This window comes from Girardinichthys multiradiatus, chromosome 5, assembly GCF_021462225.1.
Source record: "Girardinichthys multiradiatus isolate DD_20200921_A chromosome 5, DD_fGirMul_XY1, whole genome shotgun sequence".
NCBI classification, from domain to species: domain Eukaryota; kingdom Metazoa; phylum Chordata; class Actinopteri; order Cyprinodontiformes; family Goodeidae; genus Girardinichthys; species Girardinichthys multiradiatus.
This window is the reverse complement of record NC_061798.1, coordinates 32,057,711-32,072,898: the sequence shown is the minus strand read 5'-3', so window position 1 is coordinate 32,072,898 and position 15,188 is coordinate 32,057,711. Positions and strand designations below refer to the sequence as shown.

General features: G+C 40.4%; 1 protein-coding gene across 1 annotated transcript in view; it reads right to left on the bottom strand.

Annotated features, from left to right (window-relative positions):
• Window positions 1–15,188, bottom strand: part of adcy9 (adenylate cyclase 9) — a 70,397-nt gene that overhangs the window by 18,259 nt on the left and 36,950 nt on the right. The window contains exons 2-6 of the mRNA XM_047364364.1: window positions 9,514–9,713; window positions 3,935–4,042; window positions 3,539–3,813; window positions 1,791–1,893; window positions 545–762 (exon numbers count right to left, since the gene is read on the bottom strand). Of these exons, the coding sequence (XP_047220320.1) occupies window positions 545–762; window positions 1,791–1,893; window positions 3,539–3,813; window positions 3,935–4,042; window positions 9,514–9,713 (904 nt within the window). The remainder of the gene's footprint in view (window positions 1–544; window positions 763–1,790; window positions 1,894–3,538; window positions 3,814–3,934; window positions 4,043–9,513; window positions 9,714–15,188) is intronic.

Here is a 15,188-nt window from a genome sequence, read left to right as displayed (position 1 = left end):
TAGGTAAACAAAAACAATTTGCAGTTTATCAAGACATTCACAAATTCTTTGGCACACCTGGTAAAAAGTCTTTAAATAAGGTCAACCTTTATTTCAGTAGCAAGATCTATCACTGAAGAGTAAAAGACAAAAAATTATTTGTGTACATTTCTTGAGTAGGAAGAAATTTAGGAATTATTAGGGGCACCAAAAATTTGTTATAAAAAAGTCAATATTGGATTAAATTAAATTTGATTAAATCCTTAAATTAAAGGCTGGATTTTTACAAATTTTTCAGTGCAATATTGAGCTACTAAAATGAAAGATGAATTCATTTTAAGACTTTTTAATCATCTTTCTCAGGGCGAGGGAAAATGTCTAAGCTAAAAATATACTCTGACTTATTTAGGTCATCTGTAACATAGCGTTACGTTCAGTGTAAAACATTTTCATTAGTATATGATCAAATAACTCCTTAAGTCGAAATTTTAAGTAGTCTCACCCCTATAAAAGCTCATCCACACAATCCACTGTTAAGCATTTTATCCGTTTAAACCAGCCTCACCGTACGGAGAACACCAGAGAGGCCAGGTCCAACAAACCAGCCAGAGGAGCCAGGATCAGGGCAGCGAGCGCCGGGGAACCCACACTAGCCGGGTTGACCAGAGACGGAAGGAAGCAAGCCACGGTCAAGGCCAGGAAGACAAAGCAGCTGAGGAGAACATCCAGGAAGGAACTGAAAGTGGGGCTGGCAAACGTCCGCACAGGAACCCGGTTTTTCACCTGGAGGGAAGAATGGGTGAAACAGATTACATTTCCCCCTGAGATGAAAGCAAAGAGGGCATTTTACTTCCTGTCGTGTTTCTGTGTCAGCAAAAATGTCATCACATTTGAGCAGAGCTGAGCAGTTCCTTGAGTGACCGACTGAGACACCCTCAGTGGAGGAAGGAGCGCTACTGCAGGTCCTTCATCTCCACTGCTGTCAGACTGTTCAGTTCTACCGTATAATAAATAGTGCAACAACCTCTGTATTTGTAAATACCTGCAATCATTGCCACTTTAGCACACACAACCTCCCCTTTTTAATGTACATTAGTAATTTTATTTTATTCTATTATTATTACTTGTTTTTGCACATCTGTGGTCAAAATCTCAGAACTTAACCAATACTGGTCAGAGATACTAAGGCATTCATACTCTATGTTTCATATTATTCTGTAAAACTTATCAATTAGCCAAACTTTCAGAATTACACTCAAACATAATAATAATAATAATAATAAATCGCAGTTACATTTCCCAAGGTTTTTAGCTGGGTGGTTTTGCTACAAAATCTTTGGTAGAATCTCAGCTTTCATCTAGGTGTGTATGGCGTTAGGAAATCTGAGATACATTTTAGTGCCGGGTCTTAAAATGTATCAATGAAACCTTAAAATCCTAATTCTATAATTAATTGCAATGTTATTAGGAGATGCTGAAATGGATGTCCTCATTTTTTAATGCAGACTGTAGTAACTCTTATTTTCCAGCAGGGGGCTGAAAGCCTCCAGGGTCATCGGAGGCCGACTGGAACTGGTCTACAGTAAGAGTCTGTCCTGTGGCTAGAAATTATGACGTATTACTAAGAAACTGTTTATGTTTTCTTTTCTTTTCATTAATCATTCAATTAACCACAAAAAAAGTAAAAATGTGAAGGAAAAAAGGAAGAATCATGTTCAAAATATATAGCTGCTATCAGGTTTTCAAATCACAAAAAAAAAAGCAGAAAAAATGCTCTATTTAACAGAAGGGGTATGTGCAAGTCTGTGTACCTCTTCTTTGTAGCTGCTGCGATACGCCTTTTCCAGAGGTCTCTCCAGAAAGTTCAAGCTGATCTTGTTGATGGGCGGCTTGAAAAAGTAGTCCTTCATCAGACTGGAAAGAAGTCAAATAAAGAGGTAAATGTCAGGCATTGCTGCTTTTATATGAGTATCTGCTCTTATCACCATTTGGTAAAATAAACCAAAACACATTAAAATCAATTATCCTTGTTTTTTGAACCATTGTAGATGCAAAAAAGCAGCTGATCCACAGGAAAAGTCTACAAACACATTGGCTTATCTTCTTTTTCAGTATTTAACAATCAAGTCAAACGGTAAGTTCAATTAATCAAGTTGCCAGATGTGTGCATTATAGTTTTTGCAATGTATTTTTTTTTACTTTTTGTCAAAATTGGGTCCTGGAAAAGTATTCCCACCCCTTGAACTAGTTTATGTTAAGTTGAGCACAAAATGTTATTGGCTGATTTAAAAAAATAAAAAATGAAAGGAAAAAAAAATACAAACTCTCATGCCCCCAAATAAAATCCAGCGCAACAAATTACTCAGATGTCCACTAATTGGGAAAAAAAGTCCACTCAGTGTATAATTAAAGCTGTTCTTTGAAGGTTTGTTAGAGAACATTAGAGAACAAACGGCATCATGAAGACCAAGGGACAAAGCAGGCAAATCAGAGATAACACTGAGTAAAGATTTGAAGTAGGGTTAGGTTATAAAACAATATCCCAAGCTTTGAACATCTCACAGGGCACTGTTCTCCAAAAATGGAAAGGTTATGGAACAACTGCAAACCCATCAGACATGGACGTCTACCTAAATTAGCAACCGGGGCAAGGAGAGCAATAATGAAAGAAGAAGCCAAGAGTGCTATTATTACTGATCTGTAATCCTTGCATGGATTGGCTGTGGGAGAATCTGTTAACAGAACAACCAATCGTCCTGCACTTCATAAATCTAGCATTTATAGAAGAGTTAAGAAGAAAACATTCCCTGATAGAAAGCCAAAAGAAGTCCTGTTTGCAGATTGGCAGAAGCCAAGTAGGCGACACAACAAACATCTGGAGGAGGGTGCTCTGGCCACCTGACATGATATTTAGTGGAAAAATAATGCTTTTTATCAACCTCATGCTGAAGCATGGTGTTGGCAGCATCAGGCTGCAGGGTGCTTTTCTTCAGCAGGAACAGTGAAGCAATTCACGGTTGATGGGATGATGAATAAAGCTAAGGACAGGGCAATACAGAAAGAAAACATGTTGGAGACCCCACACCAGTCTCATGTCTAGCTTGTGTGGAGGTCTACCTCAAAATTAAAGAACCTGTGGCAAAATTTGGAAATCCTTCACAACCGGATCTTGATGAGCAAAAAGAAAGCTACTAAGTACTGACTTGGAGAATGAATGCAAATCCATGCCACATTTTTCAGATGTACATTTGTAAAATTTAATGTACAAGCTATTTGTTTTTTTCCCTTCGGTTCACAATTATGCAGCATTTTGTGTTTACATACATTTCCAATAAAATAAATTGAAGTTTGTGGCTATAAAGTGACAAAATGTATGATTACTTTTGCAAGGTGGGGCCTGAATCTTTATTTCTGGATTCCAAGAGCAATATGTTTTTTCAGTTCAAAGGTTTATAACTACAGGACAAGTTTATGAAAGCCCTTATTATAAAATAGATTGCTTTATTACTATTCCCCATGTAATCAGATCATAAACTCCACCTTTAACCTTCCTGCTCACCTGTCCTCCCTGATAACCTCCACAAAGTGGGCGTCACTCTTCTGTTTGAAGTTCTTGGCACGCAGCTGGATGAGGGCAGAGTGGTCCATGCCCGTACCTGCTGCTGCCACTGCCGCCGCCATACCAAGGCTAGTGCCGGTCCCTGTGCTGGTGCTGGTCTTCTTTTCTTTGTCCTGGAGGATGTCGCACAGGGAGCTCTGGCTGGCATGCACAGCATCCTCCAGTGGGGGGCTCAGGAGACCGTTGGCCGTTCTCGGGCTGTGGCCTGGGAGGAACTTTGGGAGGAGACAAAGGCAACAAAAAAGTGGGATGGTTGCAGGGCTTGGATGTTAAGTAGATTAAGTGGGTAATGATTGGAGAAGTAACCGATAAGTGTGGTGTTGAAATGGGCTGTACCTTGGCACTGCTGGCCTTGTGTTCCTCCTGGCAGCCGTTCAGGACAGCCACATCATCGCCCTGCTCTGCCATGGAAGACCGCACGGTGCCATGGAAAACACACGGAGGCTAGGGAGAGTGGGGTTTCACAAATTAAAACATTTACAGCAGCTTGAGCTCCACCACCACATCATTACAAATTACTGATGTCTATGTACAGTTTAGTAAAACTCGTGGTTGTCCAAGATTTGGTCCAAAGAGACAATCATGAATGCACGTATTTTCAGCATGTCGCAGTTTTAAAAAGCATTGAATGTGTTTTACTTTTGTGATAAATTGCAGCAAACCTTTCTTACTGATTCATGGATAGTTTTAGGCAGCTATGTTGAAGGACAAACTCTGAGCTATTTCTTCCTTTTCTGACCTAAAGTTTGAGGTGTTGTTTGGAGCTGCAAAGTACAAAAAAAGCAGGTGTGATCTGCTAAAATGACTGTAGCTTGTAAGCTTTGAGAATTACCTTGCAACTGATCACAGTATGTATTATAGTCCTCTGTTTATTCAAAATGATCAATTGTGATTACAAAAATTACAAAAAAGAAGTGTGTCTCATCTATTCCCTCTAGTAGAATGATTTCACATTAGTTTTTTGGGTCATGTGACCTAAAAGCTATTGAAAATGTCATGATTTGTGATGAAAGAAATTTATGAAAAATAGAAAATAGATCAAAATCAGATAAAAATAAGTGTGCCTCATCTATCCAGTAGAGGAGAATAATTTCAGACAAATTTTGTGTCAGTGGGTCACATGACCTGGAAGCTATTGAAGAAAAATGCAAAATTTTGACCAAAACAATTCCTAAAAAATGCAAAACGACTTAAATTGGAATAACAAATTAGTGTGCCTCATCTATCCAGTGTAGTAGAACAATTTCAGACAGATTTTGAGTCAGTAGGTCACATGACCTGGAGGCTATTGAAGAAAAATCACAATTTCTGACAAAACAAAAATCCTGAAAAATATAGAAAGGCTTACAATGGAATAAAAATAAATGTCCCTCATCTATCCAGTCCAGTAGAACAATTTCAGACAGATTTTGAGTCAGTAGGTCACATGATCTGGAAGCTATTGAAGAAAAATCACAATTTCTGACAAAACAAAAATCCTGAAAAATATAGAAAGGCTTAAAATGGAATAAAAATAAGTGTCCCTCATCTATCCAGTCCAGTAGAACAATTTCAGACAGATTTTGAGTCAGTAGGTCACATGATCTGGAAGCTATTGAAGAAAAATGCTAATTTTTGACCAAATAAATTCCTAAAAAATGTAAAAAGACCTAAAATGGAATGAAAATACATCGATATTGCATTGTCAGTCTGAGCTTTGCACTGCCCATTTTTTGGTAGGGGTACTATAACAAGGCGTTCAACAGTTAAGGTTGAAATTATCCATCTTCACCTCCCTACAGTTTAAAGTCCTTTTAAAGACATTCTAGAGAAAATGCCAAATTTATGGAGGTTTCTCCAATAGTGTGCAGCAATCGCATAATTCAGCTCTTCCTTCCCCCCACACGATGCTGTACGCTGCCTATCAGCTGGCTGAAAGGAGAGGTAAAATGTTGGTTTAGAAATTTCTGAAAGTTACATATTTCTATGTCTAATTTTTATTGTCATATTGTTCATACAATTTAAAGTCCTTTTAATGGTTTGTCAGAGAAAGTAATGTTACTGGATTTTTCTCTGGCTGTATCTGGAATAGAGCATAACAGCACAGCCCTCCCCAACATATTGCTGCGCACTGCCTGCCAGCCCGCTGACTGAAAGAAGGCTTCTAGATTTTTTTCCCCCTGCAAACAAATTAGCATTATTTGGGTGTTTGTAAATATCGTGGTGACCAGAGTTTTCTCTGTGTGCTACAGAGAGTAGCATGGCACTCCCCATCCTGTTGCTGAATACTGCTGGTCAGCTGGTTGAAAGAAGGCTAGTAAACATTTGCTTGTTTGCTTTGAAAACATCTCATTACTCTTATTAAGGCAAAGTAGTTTTCGAATGACAGTAAGTATAACAAATTGAAAACTACGTTAATTGATTACCAAATACTTAAACGTTATAATAACTGTAAGAATCAATGTATGATTTTAGAGGCAGTAGGAATATTTGTAACTCTCTGGTTTAAATATGCATGTTTAGATAATGTCATAAATTTATATTTTAAATGTTTGAGTAAATATAGAGAATCTGTGGTATTTTTACTGTTGTCTGTGAGAATGTCAAAGCATGTCTGTAATTTGAATCACAAAAGACTTCTTGAAATGCAATATTTGTTGGCTTTTTTAATTCCAGTAGTCACAATTTTATTCTTTGAATGCCACTGTGATATTCAGCTTGTAAAATGGTTCGACTGCAGTAGATGTCCAAACCTGACACAGATAAGGTCCAAGTTATAAAAGACCCAAAGAAGTGTGTGGATGCACAGATGTAAAGCAGAGGAGTCAAGAAGCTGTAAAGTATTGTTCTTTAAATATTAAAAAAATTACTATTGGACTTTTTTTAATTCTCCAATATAGCTCAACCCTAGTTTGCATTTCTCTGAAACATATCTCCCTGAACAGTAAAACTATCTTAATATGGACCATGGGGTGTGGTGTAGAGGTAGACTATCCTGACCCTACGAACTTTGCTGCACTGAACAAAAAGTGTGAAACAACTGAAAATATGTCTTATATTCTAGGTTCTTCAAAGTAGCCACCTTTTGCTTTGATTACTGCTCCGCACACTCTTGGCATTCTGTTGATGAGCTTCAAGAGGTAGTCACCTGAAATGGTTTTCACTTCACAGGTGTGCCCTGTCAGGTTCAATAAGTGGGATTTCAGCCTTATAAATGGGGTTGGGACCATCAGTTGTGTTGTGCAGGAGGTGGATACAGTACACAGCTGATAGTCCTACTAAATAGACTGTTAGAATTTGTATTATGGCAAGAAAAAAGCAGCTAAGTAAAGAAAAACGAGTGGCTATCATTACTTTAAGAAATGAAGGTCAGTCAGTCCAAACAATTGGGAAAACCTTTAAAGTGTCCCCAAGTGCAGTCGCAAAAACCATCAAGAGCTACAAAGAAACTGGCTCACATGAGGACCGCCCCTGGAAAGGAAGACCAAGAGTCACCTCTGCTGCGGATGATAAGTTAATCCGAGTCACCAGCCTCAGAAATCGCAGGTTAACAGCAGCTCAGATTAGAGAACAGGTCAATGCCACACAGAGTTCTAGCAGCAGACACATCTCTAGAACAACTGTTAAGGGGAGACTGTGTGAATCAGGCCTTCATGGTAAAATAGCTGCTAGGAAACCACTGCTGAGGACAGGAAACAAGCAGAAGAGACTTGTTTGGGCTAAAGAACACAAAGAATGGACATTAGACCAGTGGAAATCTGTGCTCTGGTCTGATGAGTCCAAGTTTGAGATCTCTGGTTCCAACCACCGTGTCTTTGTGCGGCGCAGAAGAGGTGAACGGATGGACTCTACATGCCTGGTTCCCACTGTGAAGCATGGAGGAGGAGGTGTGATGGTGTGGGGGTGCTTTGCTGGTGACACTGTTGGGAATGTATTCAAAATTGAAGGCATACTGAACCAGCATGGCTACCACAGCATCTTGTAGCGGCATGCTATTCCATCCGGTTTGCGTTTAGTTGGACCATCATTTATTTTTCAACAGGACAATGACCCCAAACACACTTCCAGGCTGTGTAAGGGCTATTTGACCAAGAAGGAGAGTGATGGGTGCTGCGCCAGATGACCTGGCCTCCACAGTCACCGGACCTGAACCCAATCGAGATGGTTTGGGGTGAACTGGACTGCAGAGTGAAGGCAAAAGGGCCAACAAGTGTTAAGCATCTCTGGGAACTCCTTCAAGACTGTTGGAAAACCATTTCAGGTGACTACCTCTTGAAGCTCATCAACAGAATGCCAAGAGTGTGTGGAGCAGTAATCAACGCAAAAGGTGGCTACTTTGAAGAACCTAGAATATAAGACATAATTTCAGTTATTTCACACTTTTTTGTTCAGTATATTATTCCACATGTGTTAATTCATAGTTTTGATGCCTTCAGTGTGAAGCTACAATAGTCATAGTCATGAAAATAAGGAAAACTCTTTGAACGATAAGGTGTGTCCAAACTTTTGGTCTGTACTGTATATATATATATATATATATATGTATACATACACACACATACATACCAGTGGCGATTGCTCTAAGACTGCAAGGGCAGCTCAGCTTCCCCTAAAATGTCAACAAATAAGTGATCAAATATATACTGTTGTGTGTACATGTCATTGACTAAATATGCGCTACAACGCGCTCAACTTTTGTTCAGAATGAGCTTCTTATCACTGTTAACGACGCGGCTTTCCTCACTCATTCCCGCAGCTTCACAGTGCTTTAAACTGAGTTCAATAGTGAAGCAAAAATGCTGGGCTTTGTCCCGCCCATCGGACGCTCATCGTCTCTGGGGGTCTATGGGGCAGTGGGCTGGCCTCGGCTGGCCCGGATGCTCAGCTTCTGCATGATGATTGGATGATCTGTCTGAGGCTGAATCCCTTTTTGATTGACAGCGAAATCAGCAATCTTGAAATTGAGCTTCCCCTCCTTGAAAGACCAGCATCAGCCACTGATACATACACATACACACATACATATATGGAACATTGATCTACAAAGCATCACCTGTAAGCACCTGTTAGATGTTGGATTATCACTGAAAGATAAGAATATGGAAGTATTGTTTTTATCTGCTTTTAAGCTTGACTCCTTAAACTAATGATTGCAAAAAGTACATTTTTCTGTTTCTACCTTTGCATGTCTTATCAAAAAGCAAAAGTGACATTTTGGAAGGAATAAATTTATTTATAAAATGAAGATTAAAAACAACCTTTTGGATGAATCTACCTACGCATAGCAAAGATCTGGTGAAACGACTACTTCTTTTGCACATGCTTAGTATTGCTATCTGTGCTTAAAACCACAAGATCAATGTCTTTATTTAACATATTTATTGATTGTTTGTTTATTATATCTCACATTCTCCTGACTCTTCTCGTCATGAAAGAAAGGCCATATGCTATTGAGGTTAACTGTTTGGAGGCAATGTCAAGAAAAGAGCTAACTCCAATTCTCAGAATGTTGTTTACGTGTTCGTAACCTTGGAAAGGAAATGCGTTTAGTTTTAGTTACAATTTCTCACAGTGTTTAGTTCAGTTTCTTTTTATTCCAATAAAGGTTTTTCTAACAAAACAATTAATGTAATTTTTTTTATTGTAAAGTATTTATTTGAGCCAGTGAGGAGACATGTATGTTGCCACTGTATGGTCTAGGTCAAAGGACCAGTAGGAGTTTCCTGCAGTTTGTCGATACGTTACTGTTAGCTAAACCTCAGAACTAAATACGATCACATACAGATCCATAATAAAATATTAGTTTGGGAGTGAGGTAAAAACACATACCACCTGATTTGACAGCTATGTAAACTTTCCTCAAAATGACCAGTGTAATGGAACAAAATAAGGGTTGACAAGCCATAAATGAAATGTTTCTTGAAGTACATTCTCACCACAGTTCTGTCCGATGGTTTGTAAGGCAGCAGGGACTCAGCAGCTTGCGCTGCTCCGTGGATGAGGTCTGGCGTACGAGGCTGAGGGCAGGAAGGCATGTTGACCCCCACGAATTCCCCACCGGGCACTCCCACCTGAGAGCAGCCACACTGCACATCATGATCCAGCTTCCTTCCTGAGATAAGGTAGGTTTTCATTCCTGACAGAAAGAAATGACAGAAAATATTCTTTGTTTAGGAATTCATGATTATTTAATTTCATAAATTAAGTTTTTTCTGTCATTTATTTTGACAGAAAAAGAAAAAAATCTGCAGCACAAAGAGTAAAAGTAAGAAAAACATAAAAATGCATCATACCGAAAGAAAAGGCAAATTTACCAGGTCTACATGCCAATACACCCAACTTTCTAAGGATCAGACATTAAATGCCTTAGAGACATAATAGATAAGCCGCTCATCTTTTATTAAAATCCATAAACAAAATTAATGTTTTCATGTTTATATTGAAGATAACATAATAGCTGCATGGCAACCAATTGGGCTTTCTGCTTTCAGATCTGTCTAAAGATCTGTGACGTTTCTCAATCACACAATATTCCAAAGGCAAGACAGAGCCTGTTCTTATTTAGTCTGATGTCATTTCATCAACATAGTTAGTAAAAGATTTGTCATAACATCAGGTTCATCCTGAAAATACTTCAGATTCAGAAGTCTATTGAGGTTGTGACCATGCAAAACTGAATCGTTCACAGAGTCTTGCAATTCCCCTTCCTATAACTTCTGGCAGTTTTCATACCCCTGCTAGAGAAAAGAACTCCCACAGCAACATCCTACCACCACCGTGGTGTGCTCAGGGTGATATACAGTGTTAGTTTTCTGACATGACGTTTGATTTTTTTTTTAAAGGCGTAAGTAAAGGCGACTGAATAGAAATCCTCGCCACACTTTTTAAGTGTGTATTATAATTTTTGCAACCCGCTATGGGGCACAAATAAAAGATTGTACTGTAAATGCTATTTAGCAAGGGAAGTTGGTAGCTAATAATGCATCAAAACAGACATTGAAACTGCCAAATTAGCCCTTCCCATTGCATTTAAATTTAAAAGCATAGCTAATGTCTACTTTATTTTTAGCCACTGTAGAGTAGCTGCAGAGCCACGTGACCCTGGAGCTGCAGGTTAAAAACCCCTCACCTAAGAATATAAAACCCTTCAAACAAACAGAGCAACATGGTATATGCAGACTTAAAGCACAAACTAAACAGCCACATAAATCTCATGCATGTTAGACACTTTTTGGAGCTGGAATACATTTCAGACAGAAAAGCCATCTTTATCAAGCAAGAGAAAACATTATGAAAGAGAGTATGTGTCATCTCATGTACTTTTCAAATAGCTTCTCCTCGGGTGTCGTCTCTTCACAACCATTCATACCTTCAACCATGTGACCAAAACATGTCACATGCCAGTCAGGAAGGTTAACAAGTCACAGGCGACAACAACCAGAACGACCCAGGATGTGGGTCAGAGAAACATAATATAGACAAAAACCTAAAACCCCACATGATTCTGATTAAATGTAAAACCTATTTTACATTTTATATTATAAACACAACATTAATTTATTTAGAGGAAGTAGAGGGAGAGTAGACGATTTTGTGGTTGGGGTAGTTTAAGACAGCAAAGATATCTTACAGTAACAGCAAAAACAACATAAACCTGTAAACAACATTATCATTAGAGATGCATAATCTAGGGGACAGCATCAATTTAATATTTTATCATATTTATGCTTCACCAGCCATGACTGGTGACTGGCAGGACAGAAATGTTTTTTCTTATTATCTGTGCTGGCGTTGCACGAGTATCCAAATTTTTTCGATCATCAAGTCTTGTGATGTCTCTGAAGTATGCGTGCTGCTATTGACGTACTACCTATTCGGTTTAGTGTGTATATACTGAGATCAGGGAGGTGTAATTGACAGTGTCCTGCAGTGTTAAGACCAGGTACATTACTGTTCCGGGACATCACCATCTCCAATTTTCATATCAAAGCATTAACTAAACTCCTGAGGCGGCTGACGGGTACCGTGAGGCCAAGCGTGCTGCGGCCCCGGCTGTGGCAGAGGCAGAGGCAAAAGCTTGGGCCTGGGAGGAGTTCGGTGAGGCCATGGAGAAGGACTACCGGTTGGCCTCGAAGCGATTCTGGCAAACCGTCCGGCGCATCAGGAGGGGGAAGCAGTGCTTCGCCAACACTGTTTATAGTGGGGGTGGGAGGCTGCTGACCTCGACTGAGGACATTATCGGGCAGCGGAAGGAGTACTTCGAGGATCTCCTCAATCCTGCCATCACGCATTCCCTGGTGGAAACAGAGGCTGGGGACTCGGGGTTGGACTCTTTCATCACCCAGGCTGAGTCACCGAGATGGCTAATAAGCTCCGTGGTGGCAAGGCTTCGGGGGTGGATGAGATCTGCCCTGAGTACCTCAAATCTCTGGATGTTGTGGGGCTGTCATAGTTGACACGCCTCTTCAACATTGCGTGGCGGTCGGGGACAGTGCCTCTGGACTGGCAGACTGGGGTGGTGGTCCCCATTCATAAGACGGGGGATCGGAGGGTGTGTTCCAACTACAGGGGGATCACACTCCTCAGCCTCCCTGGTAAGGCCTACGCCAGGGTATTGGAGACGAGAGTCCGGCCGATAGTCGAACCTCGGCTTCAGGAGGAGCAGTGTGGTTTTCGTCCTGGCCGTGGAACACTGGACCAGCTCTATACCCTCTACAGGGTACTTGAGGGTTCATGGGAGTTTGCCCAACCGATTCACATGTGTTTTGTGGACCTGGAGAAGGCATTCGACTGTGTCCCTTGTGGTGCCCTGTGGGGGGTGCTCCAGGAGTATGGAATCGGGGGCCCTTTATTAGGGGCCATCCGGTCCCTGTACAAGCGGAGCAGGAGTTTGGTCTGCATTGCCGGCACTAAGTCGGACCTGTTCCCGGTGCAGGGCTGCCCTTTGTCACCGGTCCTGTTCATAACTTTTATGGACAGGATTTCTAGACGCAGCCAAGGGCTTCCTCTATAGGGTGGCCGTGCACTCCCTTAGAGATAGGGTTAGGAGCTCGGCCATGTGGGAGGGGCTTGGAGTAGAGCTGCTGCTCCTCCACATCGAGAGGAGCCAGTTGAGGTGGCTCGGGCATCTATACCGGATGCCTCCTGGACGCCTTCCTCGGGAGGTGTTCCAGGCACGTCCCACCGGGAGGAGGCCCAGGGGACGGCCCAGGACACGCTGGAGGGACTATGTCTCTCGGCTGGCCTGGGAACGCCTTAGGCTCCACCCGGAGGAGCTGGAAGAGGTGTCTGGGGAGAGGGACGTCTAGGTGTCTCTGCTGAATCTGCTGCCCCCGCAACCCGGTCCTGGATAAGTGGAAGACGACGAGCACGAGCATTAACTAAACATCTGTGAATTAAATTTCAATGCTCTGTGAGTGCCCTAAAGAGGTCTGATAATAAGCCAAATTAATAAGATAGTAAAGGATGCCTTAGATATAAATTTAGTTTGAAGCACCCAGACTTCCCAGATGAGTCAGCAGTCCGCATAGCATAGTGTGAGGTTATGAAATATTTTTGGATCGTTGCTGTTTGTTAAGTCCCAGTTGTTAATTTTTCATGGTTTCCTGGTTCTTCGCATGTCCCAAAAATTAATGAGGTTGGCTTATCTAGAAGCTTTATTTTCTTATGGTCTCATGTCTTTCAACATTCAGGCTTCCACTAAACCTAAACTAGTCATTAGATGTGAGCAGACAACCGAAAAACGCATATCATAGCAAAGTTGCCATTTTATCTGTTCGAAAGGTCCAATTCTGTCCATCATGGAACATGTAGCCAAAATGTAGGCAGACTTTGGAAAATCTCACATCTAAGGTAAAGGTATATTTGCCATTTAGGTAATACCCGCAAAGACGGCTTTAGTAACACTAACCTTGCTAATTGTGCTAACCAAGCTATTCATGCTAAAAGCTAACATACTGGTAATAACAGCAGTGTAACATCCACTGATCTTCTTTCACACGCTTGGTGTGAAGTCGCCTCTGGTCCGAACCCAAGTGGCTTATTGTCAACCACAGAAAGGATTCTTTAGGCTATTGTATACAATTACAATATATAAGATGAATGAATGATTCCACAAAATAACCAAATATTTATTCTATCAAATAATGAGAATGTATAAGCTGATGTATCTGGTGTATTTTGAGCTCCTTGAAAATTAAAAAACCGACTGTTGGTCAGTATGTGCACCAAATTCTGTCCAAATGGGGCCAACGCTTAAAGATGCTTAACTCTACAAATGTTTGTATACTGTAGCAAAAGGCTCAAACATTACTTTTCATTTAAAAATGAATTTTGCTGAGAGACATGATGCATTTGGTTTTATTGTACATCTGCTTCGGCTCAGTTTATAAATCATTCTGGTGTGTTTCACATGTTTTTCACTCCATGTTATTTGCTTTATTTAACCAGGTTTGTCCCATCACAGATCATTTTTGCAAAGTAAAACCGGCCAAGATGGCAGCAACACAGTTCAAAGATCACAAAACATAGTAGTAAATAGCATAAAGTTGCAATAAAACATACTTAGAAACACCTGTTCATCCATTTTCTATACCCGCTTCTTCTGTACATGGTCACAGGGGAGCTGGTGCCTATCTCCAGCGATCTAAGGGAGAGAGGCAGGGTATACCCTGGACAGGTCGCCAGTGCAACACAGAAACACACAGGACCAACAATCATGCAAACCTAAGGGCAAGGAAGAGAGACCATTTAACCTAACAGACATGTTTTTGAACCGTGGGCGGAAGCTGGAGTACCTGGGGAGAACCCACGCAAGCAAGGGGAGAACATGCATACTCCATGCTCATAGACCGCATGCTGGGAGTTGAACCCAGGACCAGGGGCGTTTTTAGGGTCTCAAAACATCGGGGGCTTTAGCCCAAATCCAAAATATTTAGATTTCAATAAGACAATTCATAGGTAATTTAAAATTAAAATAATATAGGACATATTGTACCAGTCTGTCTTGGCTGGTTTTAGACTGAATGTAAATTATTGTGAATCAAACAAAAAAAGTTTGCAATAATTTTACTTTTTATATTTGTTAGAAACTGAATGAAGGACAAGGAGAAACAGAGTTTAGGCCTGATGAAAAACCATTTTGCTGAAGCAAATAATGACACATTTTGAGGTATTTCGAAAAGAACTTAATCTGAATTGTTGCTGACAAACGTTTTTCTTAAACTCAGAGATGTTTACTATGGGCCAGATAAATGTGTTTCTTCTGACATCTACATAAATTACCTTTATAAATGTTACATTCTCATCAAAGTGTTCCACTCCTGAGGCTCCATTGTGTTTATTCATATATTTCAAAAAAGGAAACTGGTATAAAGTTGCTTTTCCTAAATCTTAGTCAAATGGTAAATTCCAAAAAAGCACATTTATTTCATTATGCAAAGAGCTTTCGAAACATTTTATTCAAATTGTTCCTTCTTTTATGAACCTGTTCTCTTTTATCGACATCTTTTCAGCCCTTCATTCCACTTCTGGAGAAATTTGGCCTGCCAGAAATAATAAATGAAACATTTTACAACACAGTCTTTTGTTCTGCACTGATCATGTGAGACAT